General features: G+C 45.5%; 1 protein-coding gene across 1 annotated transcript in view; it reads right to left on the bottom strand.

Moving 5' to 3' along the window:
* LOC135204630 (osteoclast-stimulating factor 1-like) overlaps positions 1–20,014 on the bottom strand; it is a 258,090-nt gene that overhangs the window by 222,033 nt on the left and 16,043 nt on the right. Inside the window, exon 4 of the mRNA XM_064234779.1 lies at positions 1,175–1,380. Coding sequence (XP_064090849.1) covers positions 1,175–1,380 — 206 coding nt within the window. The remainder of the gene's footprint in view (positions 1–1,174; positions 1,381–20,014) is intronic.

Raw genomic sequence — 20,014 nt, 5'->3', positions numbered from 1 at the left:
TAAGGTTCTTCAGAGAAATTTAAACAGCATACCATGAGAATCACTCAGATGGACATTTTGTGAGCGACGGTTACCTGAAAGATTCACTCAACAAGTGATGGTAGTGTGCAACAACACAAGACTTAGAGCAAAACCAGTAACAGGTGTATCAGAGGAATTTCAAATAAATAAGGTGTTCATCAAGGATCACCAGCGACTTCTATGTTGTTGCATCATTGTACTGAAGGAAAATAAAGCAGCAACAACAGAATCTGAGAAAAATGATTGGGGGGGTGGGGGGTGGGGGGAATGTTTGTAAGACAGTAGATGGAAACACAGTGGAGAGGACTGAAAATTAATGTAAGCAATACAAAGCTTACAACAACTGAAACAAAAGCAAAGAGAAAAAGTACTTCCAGGAAAGTAGCTTGGTGAAAGTTGTGGGGAAACGTGGGAGTAAATTCAGTAACGTGTAAAGATTTCATATGTAAACCTGAAGGAATTTTTTTATGCCTTAAATATTTAGTGTTAAGAACAACATAATGAGAGAAGACTGACCTATGAAGCAGTAATAGAGAGGGGCATGAAGGGCAATAAGAAAATGAGTAGCAGTACCCTCAACAAAATGGAAAAGGACTGTTACACTTAGTGTAAAATAACAGCTCCCATTACTAAACAATGTAAAAATCTATGAAGCATAAACAAGGCTGGTATACTTCTATACAACACAGACATAGGCACTTCCATCAATAAAATGGAGGAGGTTCTGAACAAGTAACCACAAAATTCTAAGGTTCATGGCTGGTATACATTGAGATGGAAGGTGGTGAGACATGCAGCCTCTATATGTTTAAAAATAAAGATATTACAGACCGAGAAGTTTAAGGTTAAAAGATATGGTAGCATAAGATTGATGAAATGGGTTAATGCTGAGCTCAGATAGAGGAAAATAGAAGAGTGGACATAACCCACACCACTTATCACTCTGCAATGGAAATGGTAAACTTGAAAAAGTGACTGACAATGGCCGAGGTGAAACTATATGAAAGCAGTATACTATAGCTTCTACATAGGCAATGCTCCTCTACCGGAAATTTTCAGGTCTTCAATAACGCTTTGTCCCGGCCATCTGGATGACTGGCATTTGACTGTGCATCTCGAGAGGAAGCAAATACAATTATAATGCAAGTCCTACCTGCAAATTAATCTCAATCTTAGGTTCTTTGAGTAACCGTGACACGCAGTGTACGTGCCCTCCCTGGGAAGCAGCGTGAAGAGCAGATGATCCACTCTTGTCCAAAGTGTTCACGGAAATCCCGGCAGAAAGACATTCCTCCATCAACTCTAAGTTACCCCGACGGGCAGCATCAATGATGGGCGTTTTGACATTGTCACTGCTTACTGAAACACACAGGAATATATTTTCATTTCAACTATGACCAAAAAAGTTGTATAAAAACATTACTTAAGATTACCTACTACATAATCCTGTCTGCTACAGGTATAATGATGTAAAAATTCTATTAAAATATACTTTCTACTGAGCAAAATTTGGCATTATCATCAATAACAACGCTCAGTACAGTATTGGTTTATACGTGGAAAATGATATTGTCATGTTACAATAAAGTTTTATACATACTTACCTGACAGATATATACTTAGCTATAGACTCCGTTGTCTCCGACAGAATTTCAAATTTCGCGGCACACGCTACCGGTAGGTCAGGTGATCTACCGCCCTGCCCTGGGTGGCAGGACTAGGAACCATTCCCGTTTTCTAATCAGAATTCTTCTCTTCCACCTGTCTCCTGCGGGGAGGCTGGGTGGGCCATTAATCGTATATATCTGTCAGGTAAGTATTCCTATGTCAAAATCCCTTTATTGTAACATGACAATATCATTTTTATACATTCAACTTCCCTGCCAGATATATACTTAGCTGATTAGCACCCATTGGTGGTGGGTAAGAGACAGCTAACTACTGAAATAGACAGGTAAACAACATATGTTGTAGGTATTAATAAACCTTGGTTCCTACCTTATTAGGCTGAAGACTTCGCGGCTACTGCCTTGGAGTCTGCTTAGCCTCAAGAGCCTCAGCGAGATATTGATCTATGGCTAAGAGTTCTTGTGGGTCTGCCAATGGGTCTTATCCATTTACTCGCAGAGCCTAAAGGCCTTTGTCATTGGGGTGCTATTCCACTCAACATGACAATACACCTTGTTCAAGGAGCACAACACCGATCCCGACACCCTGATCCTAACATCATGTTAGTTCTAAGATTGCAAGGAGTTATCCCGAACTCCTTACAAACAACCAAAAACTCGAAACATAATTACACTTTCATTTTTTACAAAATATACAAAAAAAATTTTGTACTCCCCTACTAGCCATACATACCCTTGATCCCCTACCAGCAATGACACTATGCTCCAGTGCGACATCAGTGAGCTTGCTAATAGAAAAACCAAGCACATATCTGACAAGAGGGTTTATGTACGATAAAAACACAATATTTAAGGATCAGTCTTTGCTCCAAGACCCAGCACTGTATCTGCTGATACAAATGGACCTAGAGAGAAGCATTCTCATAGGTCACTCTCACATCCTTCAGATAATGGAGATGCACACTGAGTTGCACCTCCAATACGTAGTCTCAATGATATTTTTAAGAGACATATTCTTTTGGAACGCCAAGGACGTTGCTACCTGCTCTCACCTCATGGGTCTTGACCTTTAGAAGACCGAAGGATTCCTCCGAGCAGTTCTTGTGAGCGTCCGTAATTACGCTTCTCACAAAGAAAGCCAAGGCGTTCTGGACATGAGTCTTTTGGGGTTCTTCACAGCACACCAAAGACCTTGTTGACAAGCTCCCATCTGTCTCTTCCTCTCTAAATAAAATATTTAAGAGCTCTCACTGGACAGAGAGACCTCTCTATCTCTCTGCCTACGAGGTTAGATATACCTTTTATTCTGCAAAGCTTCTGGGCCAAGGTTTTGACGGGTTTTCGTTCTTCGCCAGAAACATTGTCTGGAACGAACAGATCGCAGCATCTCCTTTGAACCCCACTGTGGAATCTAGAGCGTGTAATTCGCTCGTCCTCTTGGCTGTAGCGAGAGACAACAGGAATAAGCATTCCTAGTGACGTCGCGGAAGGAAGCCAGATGTAAAGGCTCGAATTTATCCGTATGAAAAGGAATGTCAGGACCACGTCCAGATTCCAACTAGGTGTTATAGGAGTTGCTGCTTTTGAAGTTCAAATGATCTAATTAGATCGTGTAGATTCTTTGTGTCTGCAATATCTAGCCCTCGATTTCTAAATACCAAAGACAGCATGCCTTCTGTATCCCTTTATTGTTGAGACAGATAGGTGTGATTCCTCTCTCAGAAAGAGAGGAAATCGGCAATATTCACTATAGAGGGTACTGGAGGAGGACAGCTTCTGACTCTTACACCACCTCCTAAAGACTTCCCACATTCGATTGGTCTTACTCTCTCGTCGAAGCTCTGAGGGGCTCTAGCGATTAGAGCCCCGCAGCCTTGCGAAAAGAAAAGCCCTCGCTCTGACAAGTCTTTCGATAGTCGAAAGGCAGTCAGAGCGAGACCTGGGAGGTTGTGATGAAACCTCTCGAAGTGGGGTTGTCTGAGTAGATCTGGTCTGTTTGGAAGAGATCTTGGGAAGTCCACTATCCACTCCAGTACCTCCGTGAACCATTCCTGGGCTGGACAAAATGGGGCTATTAGTGTCAACTTCGTGTTCTTCGAAGCTACGAACTTCCCCCAGGATATTGAACGGGGGAAAGGCGTATGCGTCCACACCGACCAATCAGGAGAAACGCGTCTATTGCGAAGGCTCTCGGATCTTCCACTAGAGAGCAAAAGATCTTATATTCTTTTGGAGAGGAACGTCGCAAACAGGTCTATGTGAGGTCTCCCCCACAGGGACCAAAGACTTCGATACACTTCTTCGTTGTAGAGTCCATTCTGTGGGAAGGACTGATTCCTCCTGCTCAGTCTGTCCGCTCTCACATTCTTGATCCTTGAACAAATCTTGTGAGGAGAGTTATGCCTCTTTCTTCCGTCCAGGTTAACAGTTGTCTTGTTAACTGATAGAGGGAGAAAGAGTGCGTGCCTCCTTGCTTGCGTATGTAAGCCAGAGCCGTGGTGTTGTCCGAGTTTATCTGTATCACACCCCGCCTCTGACTATCTCTTCGAAGAACTTTAAGGCTAGGTGTATGGCCACTAGTTCCTTGCAATTGATGTGCCAGGACACTGTTCCTTTCTCCCAGGTGCCTGACACCTCCCTTGCTCCTAGCGTCGCTCCCCATCCCGACTCCGAAGCGTCGGAATATAACACTTGGTCTGGGTTCTGCAGGGCAAGCGATACGCCTTCGTTCTTTTGAAGAGGAAGGATCCACCACTTCAATGATCTTTTACCTCTTGTGGAAGCGGGAAGATGTCCGAGAGTTGTCCCGTCTTCCAACTCCACACCCCTTTCAGGAAAAACTGAAGAGGGCGAAGGTGAAGCCTCCCCAGAGAGAAGAACTTTTCTAGTGAGGACAGGGTCCCTAAAAGGCTCACATAATCCCTCGCTGAACTGTTCTTTCTCTCTAAGAAGCTCGAGATTTTCGACAAACCTCAAGTGATTCTTTCTCTGCGAAGGAAATACTCGAAAACCCCGAGAATCCATCTGAATCCCCAGATAGACCAAGCTCTGGCTGGGGATCAGCTGCGACTTCTCGAGGTTGACGAGTAATCCCAGCGATTCTATCATGTTCCTTGTTACTGATAAGTCCTCCAAGCACTGAATCTCCGACTTGGCCCTGATCAGCCAGTCGTCCAAGTAGAGGGAGATGTTTATTCCCTCTAGGTGAAGCCATCTGCCACATTCGCCATCAGGTTGGTGAATACTTGCGGAGCTGTAGACAGACCGAAGCACAGAGCCCTGAATTGAAAAATCTTGTCTCCTATACAAAACGAAGATATTTCTTTGACAAATGGTGAATGGGAACGTGGAAAAATGCATCTTGCAAGTCCAGAGAGACCATCCAATAATCCTGGACGAAGAGCCGACATTACTGAAGCGGACGTTTCCATGCGAAACTTCTTTTTCTGAACAAAGCGATTCAGAGCGCTTACGTCCAGAAACTGGTCTCCACCCCCCGATGCCTTTGGTACTAGAAAAAGGCGATTGTAAAAATCCCGGGGAGTGTGGATCCTGCACAAGTTCGATGGCATCCTTTTCCCACATTTGTTTCCACCATTTGAAGGAGAGTCTTTCTCATTACAGGGTCTCTGTACCTCGCTGACAGTTCCCGAGGCGTAGATGTTAGGGGAGGGCTGTCCTCGAAGGGGATTACATATCCCTTCTTTAGGACCGACACTGATCAAGGGTCGGCTCCCCTTTTTGCCCATACTCCTGCAAAGTTCAGGAGTCTGGCGCCCACTGGTGCTTGGAGGAGCAACAAGTCATTTGGTTTTCTTCTTTGAAAGGTCTAAAGGAAGACCTTCCTCTCTTGTCAGAGCTCTTCTTTCTGGCAGGGGGACGAGCTGCTGCACCTCCACGAAAGGGCTGCTGATGAGGACGAGAGTCCTTCTTAATCGCCGACACTACAGGGCGTCCTTTCTTGGACGTTGTGGTTAGTAGGTCCTGTATCGCCTTCTCAGTTAGCGAGCGAGTTATATCCTTCACTAACTGAGAAGGAAACAGATGATCCGATAGAGGGGCGAACAATAAAGCAGTCCTCTGGCTCGAGAAACCCCTTTTGATAATAGGGATCCATATACTGATCTCTTCTTCAGGAGACCAGCACCAAAAAGGGAAGCCACTTCTCCCGAACCGTCTGTACTGCCTTGTCCATGCAGACAGGACGCTATGGAGAATCTCTGGGTTTTTAAGAAACTCCGGATCTTTAGATTTGTTGGCCAGAACTCCGAGTGACCAATCCAGAAAGTTGAACACCTCTAAAGTGACAAAAAGTCCATTTAGAAAGTGGGTTCAACTCCGAAGTGCTCCCACGTCAATCTGACCGATCCTAAGGAGGGTGACGTCTAGAGGCCTCCACTAAATTGGCGGAAAAAGTCCGCATCTGCCGAGGCAGGCAGAGAAAGAAACCCATAGTCTCTCCTGTCCCATACCAAATACCTCTCTTTCCATGTAGTTTGGAAGGAGGCATGCAGAATACCGTCTTCCCCAACTCTTTCTTCTTGTCCATCCAAGAATCTAAAGAATGGAGTGCCTTCTTCATCGAAATCGCAGGCTTCATTTTCAGAAAGGCTGAAGATTTTGCCGTAGCCGAGCTCGAAAAGAGAGAACGAGGAGAAGGAGGAGCTGCCGGACTAAGAGTGTCTCCAAACTCTTGTAGCAATAATGAGGCTAAGACCTTATAACTCGAGAGTCCCTCATTTGCAGGAGGTTCGTCATCAGACAAATCGTCTAAACCTCGATCAGACGAAGGAGAAAAGCTCACGTTTGGAGGGAGATTCCTTCCAAGACCTCCTACGATCTGAAGGAGAGGAGCTCCTATTTGGAGAAGAGTCATAAATTCCAGGAACGAGTCTCCGACTCCTGCCTCCTGGCTCTTGACTCTTGCCTCCTGACTCCTGCCTCCTGGCTCCTGACTCCTGCCTCCTGACTCCGGACTCCTGCCTCCTGCCTCCTGGCTCCTGCCTCCTGCCTCCTGACTCCTGCCTCCTGCCATCCTGCCTCCTGACTCCTGCCTCCTGACTCCTGCCTCCTGATCCTGCCTCCGACTCCTGACTCCGGACTCCGGACTCCGGACTCCGACTCCGACTCCGGACTCCGGACTCCGGACTCCGGCCTCTTGGCCTCCTGGCTCTGGCTCTGGCTCCTGACTCCTGCCTCTTGCCTCTGCCTCTGGCTCTGGCTCCTGCCTCCTGCCTGGATGACTCCACACTCCTGGCTCTTGGCTCCTGCCTCCTGGTTGACTCCTACTCCTGGCTCTTGGCTCCTGCCTCCTGGGTGACTCCTCACTCCTGGCCGGTGCCAGACGTCTGATAGGTTTCACCCACGTTCGTACAGGAAACCTCACCTCGAGTAGGAGCATCGATCCTGGTCGGCAGATACCTCCATACGTCTGGAGGATCTTTTGATCGGAAGGAAGAGTCTTTCCTTCTAGGAGGCTCCTTTGACAGAACTCCTACAAACGACGAAATCTGCTCTTGCATCGCCATCATGAACCTCTTCGTAACCTCCTCTTTATATCCTCTTCGGAGGAGGGGGAAGGAGGAGGGGAGGAGTCCATAGCCTCCACCTCCTGACTCCTTCTCACTCTGGTTGAAAGAATGGCTCTTCTTGCCTTCTTAACTTAACTCCCGAAGGAGACTCCTCAGGGAAGTTTTCTGGGCTCGAATCAATCGTCGAGCCTTCCAACTCCTCTTGAGTGGTCGAGATCGATCTGAATCCCTCCAATCACGTCTCGGAGATGAAGATCCCGACGACGAAAAACACTCACGCAGGACGCTTTTACAATAGCGATCCTTGGCAGTCTGGGGTGTCAACAGAAAACCGCCGAAGGACAACCTGATCGGTGGGGATTCTCCACAACCTCCTTTCGGTTTTCGACATTCCTTCTCCTCTGGGCATGTGAGCTTGGAAGAGGTCTAGACTAGGAGCATTGCGGAGCCGACCAGATGCCCCTCCACTACACTGGGGACACTCAATATCACTGTCCACTGAATAATCACTAGCCTTACCTTGTATTGGCAGCCATTTTGTTTTCCATCAACTTGAAGGCTGCTTTTGATCCGCAAGTTCTTCGCTGAATCTACAGGTTCTGCAATAGGAGAAGGGGCTGCAATGGAAGGAGAAGTAGCAATACTTACCCTTGGGGAAGATCCCAAGCTAGGAATTAGTTCAGATCTCGAACTACTTAAACTTCTATAAGAAGCCTTCCTCATCTTTCTCTCTCTAACTTTTAAATAATTAGTTAGATTCTTCCATTCGTTCTCACTCAAATTCTCACATTCCTTGCAAGTATTAGTAAAAGAACATTCATACTCCCTGCAACCCTTGCATACAGTGTGAGGGTCTACCGAAGCTTTCGGCAACCTCACCTTACAGCCTACATTCACAACAACGTCTCACAACCATTCCAGAGTCAGACATTTTTAAAGAAAAATCCAAAATCAAGTCACAAAACAGTCCACAAAAGAGTTATGCCAATCAACAATCCAGATACGTCACCAAAAGTCGGTCAAGAAGATCAATTGCCGGTGAAAAAAGAAAAACCAATCGAGAGGAACCAACAACAATGTTGATGGCCCGGGCGACAGAAGAATTCTGATTAGAAAACGGGAATGGTTCCTAGTCCTGCCACCCAGGGCAGGGCGGTAGATCACCTGACCTACCGGTAGCGTGTGCCGCGAAAATGACATTGTCATGTTACAATAAAGTTTTATACATACTTACCTGACAGATATATACTTAGCTATAGACTCCGTCGTCTCCGACAGAATTTCAAATTCCGCGGCACACGCTACCGGTAGGTCAGCTGATCTACCGCCCTGCCCTGGGTGGCAGGACTAGGAACCATTCCCGTTTTCTAATCAGAATTCTTCTCTTCCACCTGTCTCCTGCGGGGAGGCTGGGTGGGCCATTAATCGTATATATCTGTCATGTAAGTATTCCTACGTCAAAATCCCTTTATTGTAACATTGACAATATCCTTTTATACAAATTCAACTTCCCTGCCAGATATATACTTAGCTGATTAGCACCATTGGTGGTGGGGGGAAGAGACAGCTAACTACTGAAATAGACAGGTAACAACATATGTTGTAGGTATTAACCCTCTTAAGCGGAGCCCTAAAAATCAAAACGTCTCCCGTATGCCGGGCCTGGTTTGGAGTGAGCGCGGAAGTGGAAAAAATAATTTTTTCAAAAATTACAGCGCGCGCGTACTTTTGAAGATTAAGAGTTCATTTTTGGCTCCTTTTTTTGTCATTGCCTGAAGTTTAGAATGCAACCATCAGAAATGAAAAATAATATCATTATCATATGTAAATAATGCGATATATGTAGCGAAAAAAAAATTCATACATAAATTGTATTCAATCACGCTGTGCAGAAAACTGTCAAAGCTAACCAGTTACTTTTTTTTGCGTTGTATTGTACACTAAATTACGATCATTTTGATATATAATACATTGTAAAACAATAAAAGTAACACCGGAAAAATATTATCACAAAATGATGTACGAATTCGTTAACGCGCGGACGGACGCAAAAAAAATATTTTTTTTCAAAATTCACCGTAATTCTAAATAATTTCTAGAGACTTCCAATTTGTTTCGAAATTAAGACAAATGATTGAATATTACGATACTGTAAGAGTTTTAGATTAGAATTGCAGATTTCGACCATTTCGGACGAGTTAAATTTGACCGAATGTCGAAATTTTAATATATATATTTTTTCATATGCACATATTTCGAAGATGAAAAAGCTACAACCTTCAATTATTTTTTATTGTATTCTTCATGAATTTGCGCACAATTTGATATATGAAACTCTATAAAAAGGCTAATATGAAAAGGAGCAAATATTAGGATAATTGCCATGTAACGTATTTTCGAGACTTGCGGCCGCGAATCGGCGCACGGAGTGAAGGTAAATATATTTGTTTTTCAAAAATTCACCATAAATCACAATATTGTTTTTTAGAGACTTCAAATTTGTTTCAAATGAAGAAACATGACGGGATATTACTAGGCCGTAAGAGTTTTAGCTTACAATTGCGTTTTTCAACTATTTCGGTAGAGTCAAATTTTTTTTTGACCGAACGTGGTTTTTTTTCTATTTATCGTGATTTATATGCAAATATTTCGAAAAAAGAGAAAGCTACAACCTTCAAATCATTTTTAGTTGTATTCTACATGAAATTGCGCACATTTTCATATATAAAACTTTATGAACAGCTAATTTTAAATGGTGCAAACATTTCGACAATCGCACAAAAAAATTCTGATTTTTTCGGAAGAGTTACCGCGCGAACGTAATTTTTTTTTTTTCATAAATTCACCATAAATCAAAATATTGTGCTAGAGACTTCCAAGTCGTTGCAAAATGAAGGTAAATGATTGAATATTACTAGAATATAAGAGTTTTAGCTTACAATTGCGTTTTTCGACCATTTCGGTAGAGTCAAAGCTGACCGAAAGTTGAAATTTTTGCACTTAATGTTATTTATATGAAAATATTTCAAAACTGATAAAAGCTACAACCATGGGTTTGTCTTTTGTTGTATTGTGCATGAAATTGCGCACATTTCCATATATAAAACTTTATGTAATGGCAAATTTAAAAGGGTGCAAACATTAGGACAATCGCACGAAAAAAAAATTATCGGAAGAGTTATCGCACGAACGTAAGGAAAAGTTTTTTCATAAATTCACCATAAATCGAAATATTGTGCTAGAGACGTCCAATTTGTTGCAAAATGAAGGCAAATGATTGAATATTACTATAATATAAGAATTTTAGCTTACAATTGCGTTTCTTGACCATTTCTGTAGAGTCAAAGTTGACCGAAGGTTGAAATTTTTGCACTTATCGTTATTTATATGAAAATATTTCAAAATTGATAAAAGCTACAATCATGAGTATTTTTTAGTTGTATTGTGCATGAAATTGCGCACATTTTCATATATAATACTTCATGTAAAGGATAATTTAAAATGGTGCAATAATTATGTCAAAGTGACGAAATAATTTCCGAGATGTGTCACTGATAACTTTTTAGTGCGATAAGAAAGAAATTCGCGCTTGCGCGCCTGCGTAGCGATTGTAAACAAAACAACGCCTTGATCCGTGAACTCCCAGCATCCCCCAAGGCGCGTGATACAAAAGTTTTCGGCTGGTAGGCCTATAAGTATTTTTCCGCGAATTTTTAAAAAAACTTTTTTGAGCCGACGTATGATACGTCCAATCGGCATACGGGAGACATTTTGACTCGACGTTTTAATACGTCCAATCGGCGTAAGAGGGTTAATAAACCTTGGTTCCCTACCTTATTAGGCTGAAGACTTCGCGGCTACTGCCTTGGAGTCTGCTTAGCCTCAAGAGCCTCAGCGAGATATTGATCTATGGCTAAGAGTTCTTGTGGGTCTGCCAATGGGGTCTTATCCACTTACTCGGCAGAGCCTAAAGGCCTTTGTCATTGGGTGCTATTCCACTAACATGACAATACACCTTGTTCAAGGAGCACAACAACGATCCGATCACCTGATCCTAACATCCATGTTAGTTCTAAGATTGCAAGGAGTTATCCCCGAACTCCTTACAAACACCAAAAACTCGAAACATAATTACACTTTCATTTTTACAAAATATACCAAAAAAATTTTGTGACTCCCTACTAGCCATACATACCCTTGATCCCCTACCAGCAATGACACTATGCTCCCGTGCGACATCAGTGAGCTTGCTATAGAAAACCAAGCACATATCTGGACAAGAGGGTTTTATGTACGATAAAACACAATATTTAAGGATCAGTCTTTGCTCCAAGACCCAGACTGTATCTGCTGATACAAATGGACCTAGAGAGAAGCACTTCTCATAGGTCACTCTCATCCTTCAGATAATGAGATGCAAACACTGAGTTGCACCTCCAATACGTAGTCTCAATGATATTTTTAAGAGACATATTCTTTTGGAACGCCAAGGACGTTGCTACTGCTCTCACCTCATGGGTCTTGACCCTTAGAAGACCAAAGGATTCCTCCGAGCAGTTCTTGTGAGCGTCCGTAATTACGCTTCTCACAAAGCAAGCCAAGGCGTTCTTGGACTGAGTCTTTTGGGGTTCTTCACCGCACACCAAAGACCTTGTTGACAAGCTCCCATCTGTCTCTTCCTCTCTAAATAAAATTTAAGAGCTCTCACTGGACAGAGACCTCCTCTCTATCTCTCTGCCTACGAGGTTAGATATACCTTTTCTTTTACTTCAAAGCTTCTGGGCCAAGGTTTTGACGGGTTTTCGTTCTTCGCCAGAAACATTGTCTGGAACGAACAGATCGCAGCAGCTCTCCTTTGAACCCCACTGTGGAATCTAGAGCGTGTAATTCGCTCGTCCTCTGGCTGTAGCGAGAGACACAGGAATAGCATTTCCTAGTGACGTCGCGGAAGGAAGCCAGATGTAAAGGCTCGAATTTATCCGATGAAGGATGTCAGGACCACGTCCAGATCCAACTAGGTGTTCTAGGAGTTGCTGCTTTTGAAGTTTAAAACAAAGGATCTAATTAGATCGTGTAGATCTTTGTTGTCTGCAATATCTAGCCCTCGATTTCTAAATACTGAAGACAGCATGCTTCTGTATCCCTTTATTGTTGAGACAGATAGGTGTGATTCCTCTCTCAGAAAGAGGAGGAAATCGGCAATATTCACTAGAGAGGTACTGGAGGAGGACAGCTTCTGACTCTTACACCACCTCCTAAAGACTTCCCACTTCGATTGGTATACTCTTCTCGTCAAAGCTCTGCGGGCTCTAGCGATAGAGCCGCAGCCTTGCGAGAAAAGCCCCTCGCTCTGACAAAGTCTTTCGATAGTCGAAACGCAGTCAGAGCGAGACCTGGGAGGTTGTGATGAAACCTCTCGAAGTGGGGTTGTCTGAGTAGATCTGGTCTGTTTGGAAGAGATCTGGGGAAGTCCACTATCCACTCCAGTACCTCCGTGAACCATTCCTGGGCTGGCCAAAATGGGGCTATTAGTGTCAACTTCGTGTTCTTCGAAGCTACGAACTTCCCCCAGGATCTTGAACGGGGGAAAGGCGTATGCGTCCACACCCGACCAATCCAGGAGAAACGCGTCTATTGCGAAGGCTCTCAGGATCTTCCACTAGAGAGCAAAAGATCTCTATTCTTTTTTTTTGGAGAGGAACGTCGCAAACAGGTCTATGTGAGGTCTCCCCCACAGGGACCAAAGACTTCGACACACTTCTTCGTGTAGAGTCCATTCTGTGGGAAGGACCTGATTCCTCCTGCTCAGTCTGTCCGCTCTCACATTCTTGATCCCTTGAACAAATCTTGTGAGGAGAGTTATGCCTCTTTCTTCCGTCCAGGTTAACAGTTGTCTTGTTAACTGATAGAGGGAGAAAGAGTGCGTGCCTCCTTGCTTGCGTATGTAAGCCAGAGCCGTGGTGTTGTCCGAGTTTATCTGTATCACCCCGCCTCTGACTATCTCTTCGAAGAACTTTAAGGCTAGGTGTATGGCCACTAGTTCCTTGCAATTGATGTGCCAGGACACCTGTTCCTTTCTCCAGGTGCCTGATACCTCCCTTGCTCCTAGCGTCGCTCCCCATCCCGACTCCGAAGCGTCGGAATATAACACTTGGTCTGGGTTCTGCAGGGCAAGCGATACGCCTTCGTCTTCTTTGAAGAGGAAGGATCCACCACTTCAAATGATCTTTTACCTCTTGTGGAAGCGGGAAGATGTCCGAGAGTTGTCCCGTTCCAACTCCACACCCCGTTTCAGGAAAAACTGAAGAGGGCGAAGGTGAAGCCTCCCCAGAGAGAAGAACTTTTCTAGTGAGGACAGGGTCCCTAAAAGGCTCACATAATCCCTCGCTGAACTGTTCTTTCTCTCTAAGAAGCTCGAGATTTTTCGACAAACCTCGAGTGATTCTTTCTCGCGAAGGAAATACTCGAAAACCCCGAGAATCCATCTGAATCCCCAGATAGACCAAGCTCTGGCTGGGGATCAGCTGCGACTTCTCGAGGTTGACGAGTAATCCCAGCGATTCTATCATGTTCCTTGTTACTGATAAGTCCTCCAAGCACTGAATCTCCGACTTGGCCCTGATCAGCCAGTCGTCCAAGTAGAGGGAGATGTTTATTACCCTCTAGGGTGAAGCCATCTTGCCACATTCGCCATCAGGTTGGTGAATACTTGCGGAGCTGTAGACAGACCGAAGCACAGAGCCCTGAATTGAAAAATCTTGTCTCCTATTACAAAACGAAGATATTTCTTTGACATCAAATGGTGAATGGGAACGTCGGGAAATATGTATCTTGCAAGTCCAGAGAGACCATCCAATCTCCTGGACGAAGAGCCGACATTACAGAAGCGGACGTTTCCATGCTAAACTTCTTTTTCTGAACAAGCGATTCAGGAGCGCTTACGTCCAGAAAACTGGTCTCCACCCCCCCGATGCCTTTGGTACTAGAAAAAGGCGATTGTAAAATCCCGGGGAGTGTGATCCTGCACAAGTTCGATGGCATCCTTTTCCCACATTTGTTCCACCATTTGAAGGAGAGTCTTTCTCATTACAGGGTCTCTGTACCTCGCTGACAGTTCCCGAGGCGTAGATGTTAGGGGAGGGCTGTCCTCGAAGGGGATTACATATCCCTTCTTTAGGACCGACACTGACCAAGGGTCGGCTCCCCTTTTTGCCCATACTCCTGCAAAGTTCAGGAGTCTGGCGCCCACTGGTGCTTGGAGGAGCAACAAGTCATTTGGTTTGTTCTTGAAAGGTTCTAAGGAAGACCTTCCTCTCTTGTCAGAGCTCTTCTTTCTGGCAGGGGGACGAGCCGCTGCACCTCCACGAAAGGGCTGCTGAGGAGGAACGAGAGTCCTTCTTAATCGCCGACACTACAGGGCGTCCTTTCTTGGACGTTTGTGTTAGTAGGTCCTGTGTCGCCTTCTCAGTTAGCGAGCGAGATATATCCTTCACTAACTGAGAAGAAACAGATGATCCGATAGAGGGGCGAACAATAAAGCAGTCCTCTGGCTCGGAGAAACCCCTTTTGATAATAGGGATCCATATACTGATCTCTTCTTCAGGAGACCAGCACCAAAAAGGAAGCCACTTCTCCCGAACCGTCCTGTACTGCCTTGTCCATGCAAGACAGGACGCTATGGAGAATCTCTGGGTTTTTAAGAAACTCCGGATCTTTAGATTTGTTGGCCAGAACTCCGAGTGACCAATCCAGAAAGTTGAACACCTCTAAAGTGACAAAAGTCCCTTTAGAAAGTGGTTCAACTCCAAAGTGCTCCACGTCAATCTGACCGATCCTAAGGAGTGACGTCTAGAGGCCTCCACTAAATTGGAAAAGTCCGCATCTGCCGAGGCAGGCAGAGAAAGACCCATAGTCCTCTCCTGTCCCATACCAAATACCTCTCTTTCCATGTAGTTTGGAAGGAGGCATGCAGAATACCGTCTTCCCCAACTCTTTCTTCTTGTCCATCCAAGAATCTAAAGAATGGAGTGCCTTCTTCATCGAAATCGCAGGCTTCATTTTCAGAAAGGCTGAAGATTTTGCCGTAGCCGAGCTCGAAAAGAGAGAACGAGGAGAAGGAGGAGCTGCCGGACTAAGAGAGTCTCCAAACTCTTGTAGCAATAATGAGGCTAAGACCTTATAACTCGAGAGTCCCTCATTTGCAGGAGGTTCGTCATCAGACAAATCGTCTAAACCTCGATCAGACGAAAGAGAAAGCTCACGTTTGGAGGGCGGGAGAGTCCTTCCAAGACCTCCTACGATCTGAAGGAGAGGAGCTCCTATTTGGAGAAGAGTCATAAATTCCAGGAACGAGTCTCCGACTCCTGCCTCCTGGCTCTTGACGCTTGCCTCCTGACTCCCTGCCTCCTGACTCCTGACTCCGGACTCCTGCCTCCTGACTCCGGACTCCTGGCTCCTGACTCCTGACTCCTGACTCCGGACTCCTGCCTCTTGGCTCCTGGCTCCTGCCTCTTGGCTCCTGACTCCTGCCTCTTGCCTCCTGGCTCTTGCCTCCTGGCTCCTGCCTCCTGCCTGGATGACTCACTCCTGGCTCTTGGCTCCTGCCTCCTGGTTGACTCCTCACTCCTGGCTCTTGGCTCCTGCCTCCTGGGTGACTCCTCACTCAAAAACCTGGCCGGTGCAGACGTCTGATAGGTTTACACCCACGTTCGTACAGGAAACAAACCTCACCTCGAGTAGGAGCATCGATCCTGGCGGCAGATACCTCCATACGTCTGGAGGATCTTTTGATTGGAAGGGAAGAGTCTTTCCTTCTCAGGAGGCTCCTTTGACAGAACTCTTACAAACGACGAAATCTGCTCTTGCATCGCCATCATGAACCTCTTCGTAACCTCCTCTTTATCCTCTTCGGGAGGAGGGGAAGGAGGAGGGGAGGAGTCCATAGCCTCCACCATCCTGACTCCTTCTCACTCTGGTTGAAAGAATGGCTCTTCTTGCCTTCTTAACTCCCGAAGGAGACTCCTCAGGGAAGTTTTCTGGCTCGAATCAATCGTCGGGGGAGCCTTCCAACTCCCTCTTTGAGTGGTCGAGATCGATCTGGAATCCCTCCAATCACGTCTCGGAGATGAAGATCCCGACGACGAAAAACACTCACGCAGGACGCTTTTACAATAGCGATCCTTGGCAGTCTGGGGTGTCACAGAAACCGCCGAAGGGACACCTGATCGGTGGGGATTCTCCACAACCTCCTTTCGGTTTTCGACATTCCTTCTCCTCTGGGCATGTGAGCTTGGAAGAGGTAGGAACCTAGGAGCATTGAGGGAGACCGACCAGATGCCCCCCTCCACTACACCCTGGGGACACTCATGATCACCTGATCCACGTGAATAATCACTAGCCTTACCTTGTTTATGGCAGCCATTTTGTTTTCCATCAACTTGAAGGCTGCTTTTAGATCCGCAAGTTCTTTCGCTGAATCTACAGGTTCTGCAATAGGAGAATGGGCTGCAATGGAAGGAGAAGTAGCAATACTTACCCTTTGTTGGAAGATCCCAAGCTAGGAATTAGTTCAGATCTCGAACTACTTAAACTTCTATAAGAAGCCTTCCTCACTCTTTCTCTCTCTAAACTTTTTTAAATAATTAGTTAGATTCTTCCATTCGTTCTCACTCAAATTCTCACATTCCTTGCAAGTATTAGTAAAGAACATTCATACTCCCTGCAACCCTTGCATACAGTGTGAGGGTCTACCGAAGCTTTCGGCAACCTCACCTTACAGCCTACATTCACACAACGTCTCACAACCATTCCAGAGTCAGACATTTTTAAAGAAAAATCCAAAATCAAGTCCACAAAACAGTCCACAAAAGCGTATGCCAATCCAACAATCCAGATACGTCACCAAAAAGTCGGTCAAGAAGATCAATTGCCGGTGAAAAAAGAAAACCAATCGAGAGGAACCAACAACAATGTTGATGGCCCGGGCGACAGAAGAATTCTGATTAGAAAACGGGAATGGTTCCTAGTCCTGCCACCCAGGGCAGGGCGGTAGATCAGCTGACCTACCGGTAGCGTGCCGCGGAATTTGAAATTCTGTCGGAGACGACGGAGTCTATAGCTAAGTATATATCTGGCAGGGAAGTTGAATGTATAAAATTTGAAATTCTGTCGGAGACGACGGAGTCTATAGCTAAGATATATCTGGCAGGGAAGTTGATGTATAAAAAAGTCCCTTAGAAAGTGGTTTTCAACTCCGAAGTGGCTCCACGTCGATCTGACCGATCCTAAGGAGTGACGTCTAGAGGCCTCCACTAAATTGGAAAAGTCCGCATCTGCCGAGGCAGGCAGAGAAAGACCCATAGTCTCTCTCCTGTCCCATACCAAATACCTCTCTTTCCTTTTATGTAGTTTGGAAGGAGGCATGCAGAATACCGTCTTCCCCAACTCTTTCTTCTTGTCCATCCAAGAATCTAAAGAATGGAGTGCCTTCTTCATCGAAATCGCAGGCTTCATTTTCAGAAAGGCTGAAGATTTTGCCGTAGCCGAGCTCCGAAAAGAGAGAACGAGGAGAAGGAGGAATTCCGGACTAAGAGAGTCTCCAAACTCTTGTAGCAATAAATGAGGCTAAGACCTTATAACTCGAGAGTCCCTCATTTGCAGGAGGTTCGTCATCAGACAAATCGTCTAAACCTCGATCAGACGAAGGAGAAAGCTCACGTTTGGAGGGAGATTCCTTCCAAGACCTCCTACGATCTGAAGGAGAGGAGCTCCTAGTTTGGAGAAGAGTCATAAATTCCAGGAACGGAGTCTCCGACTCCTGCCTCCTGGCTCTTGACTCTTGCCTCCTGACTCCTGCCTCCTGGCTCCTGACTCCTGCCTCCTGACTCCGGACTCCTAGCCTCCTGCCTCCTGACTCCTGCCTCTTGGCTCCTGGCTCCTGGCTCTTGGCTCCTGACTCTGCCTCTTTGGCTCCTGACTCCTGCCTCCTGACATCCTGCCTCTTGCCTCCTGGCTCTTGCCTCCTGGCTCCTGCCTCCTGCCTGGATGACTCCACACTCCTGGCTCTTGGCTCCTGCCTCCTGGTTGACTCCTCACTCTTGGCTCTTGGCTCCTGCCTCCTGGGTGGGTACTCCTCACTCCTGGCCGTGCCAGACGTCTGATAGGTTCACCCACGTTCGTACAGGAAACCTCACCTCGAGTAGGAGCATCGATCCTGGCGGCAGATACCTCCATACGTCTGGAGGATCTTTTGATCGGAAGGGAAGAGTCTTTCCTTCTAGGAGGCTCCTTTGACAGAACTCCTACAAACGACGAAATCTGCTCTTGCATCGCCATCATGAACCTCTTCGTAACCTCCTCTTTATCCTCTTCGGGAGGGGGTAAGGGAGGAGGGGAGGGGAGGAGTCCATAGCCTCCACCTCCTGACTCCTCTCACTCTGGTTGAAAGAATGGCTCTTCTTGCCTTCTTAACTCCCGAAGGAGACTCCTCAGGGAAGTTTTCTGGGCTCTCGAATCAATCGTCGGAGCCTTCCAACTCCTCTTGAGTGGTCGAGATCGATCTGAATCCCTCCAATCACGTCTCGGAGATGAAGATCCCCGACGACGAAAAACACTCACGCAGGACGCTTTTACAATAGCGATCCTTGGCAGTCTGGGGTGTCACAGAAACCGCCGAAGGGACACCTGATCGGTGGGGATTCTCCACAACCTCCTTTCGGTTTTCGAAATTCCTTCTCCTCTGGGCATGTGAGCTTGGAAGAGGTCTAGACCTAGGAGCGTTGCGGAGCCGACCAGATGCCCCCTCCACTACACTGGGGACACATATCACTGTCCACTGAATAATCACTAGTCTTACCTGTATGGCAGCCATTTTGTTTTTCCATCAACTTGAAGGCTGCTTTTAGATCCGCAAGTTCTTTCGCTGAATCTACAGGTTCTGCAATAGGAGAAGGGGCTGCAATGGAAGGAGAAGTAGCAATACTTACCCTTGGGGAAGATCCCAAGCTAGGAATTAGTTAGATCTCGAACTACTTAAACTTCTATAAGAAGCCTTCCTCCTCTAAACTTTTTTAAATAATTAGTTAGATTCTTCCATTCGTTCTCACTCAAATTCTCACATTCCTTGCAAGTATTAGTAAAAGAACATTCATACTCCCTGCAACCCTTGCATACAGTGTGAGGGTCTACCGAAGCTTTCGGCAACCTCACCTTACAGCCTACATTCACACAACGTCTCACAACCATTCCAGAGTCAGACATTTTTCAAAAAAAAAAAGAAAAATCCAAATCAAGTCCACAAAACAGTCCACAAAAGCGTATGCCAATCCAACAATCCAGATACGTCAACCAAAAGTCGGTCAAGAAGATCAATTGCCGGTGAAAAAGAAAAACCAATCGAGAGGAACCAACAACAATGTTGATGGTCCCGGGCGACAGAAGAATTCTGATTAGAAAACGGGAATGGTTCCTAGTCCTGCCACCCAGGGCAGGGCGGTAGATCACCTGACCTACCGGTAGCGTGCCGCGAAATTTGAAATTCTGTCGGAGACGACGGAGTCTATAGCTAAGTATATATCTGGCAGGGAAGTTGAATGTATAAAAATAAGATTTAGTGCACACACTTTAGAATCAACACATGAAAATTATGTAAAGCTGTTCATAAAATTAGCTACAGCCAATATACAAGAATGGAGTATAAGTCTTCTTAATTTCTTAATTTCCATACATTGCCTCTTTAGTATAAGATGAGTGTTTCAAAACAAATCTTTATCACATTGTGCAAAACATTAGCACTGAACTCATGTTTCTAATCAGTGACGTATTCAAAAACTCAAC

The sequence above is a fragment of the Macrobrachium nipponense genome, chromosome 47 (genome assembly GCF_015104395.2).
Source record: "Macrobrachium nipponense isolate FS-2020 chromosome 47, ASM1510439v2, whole genome shotgun sequence".
NCBI classification, from domain to species: Eukaryota; Metazoa; Arthropoda; class Malacostraca; order Decapoda; family Palaemonidae; genus Macrobrachium; species Macrobrachium nipponense.
Note: the sequence above shows the minus strand (reverse complement) of the source record. Positions and strands in the feature narration are given on the sequence as shown.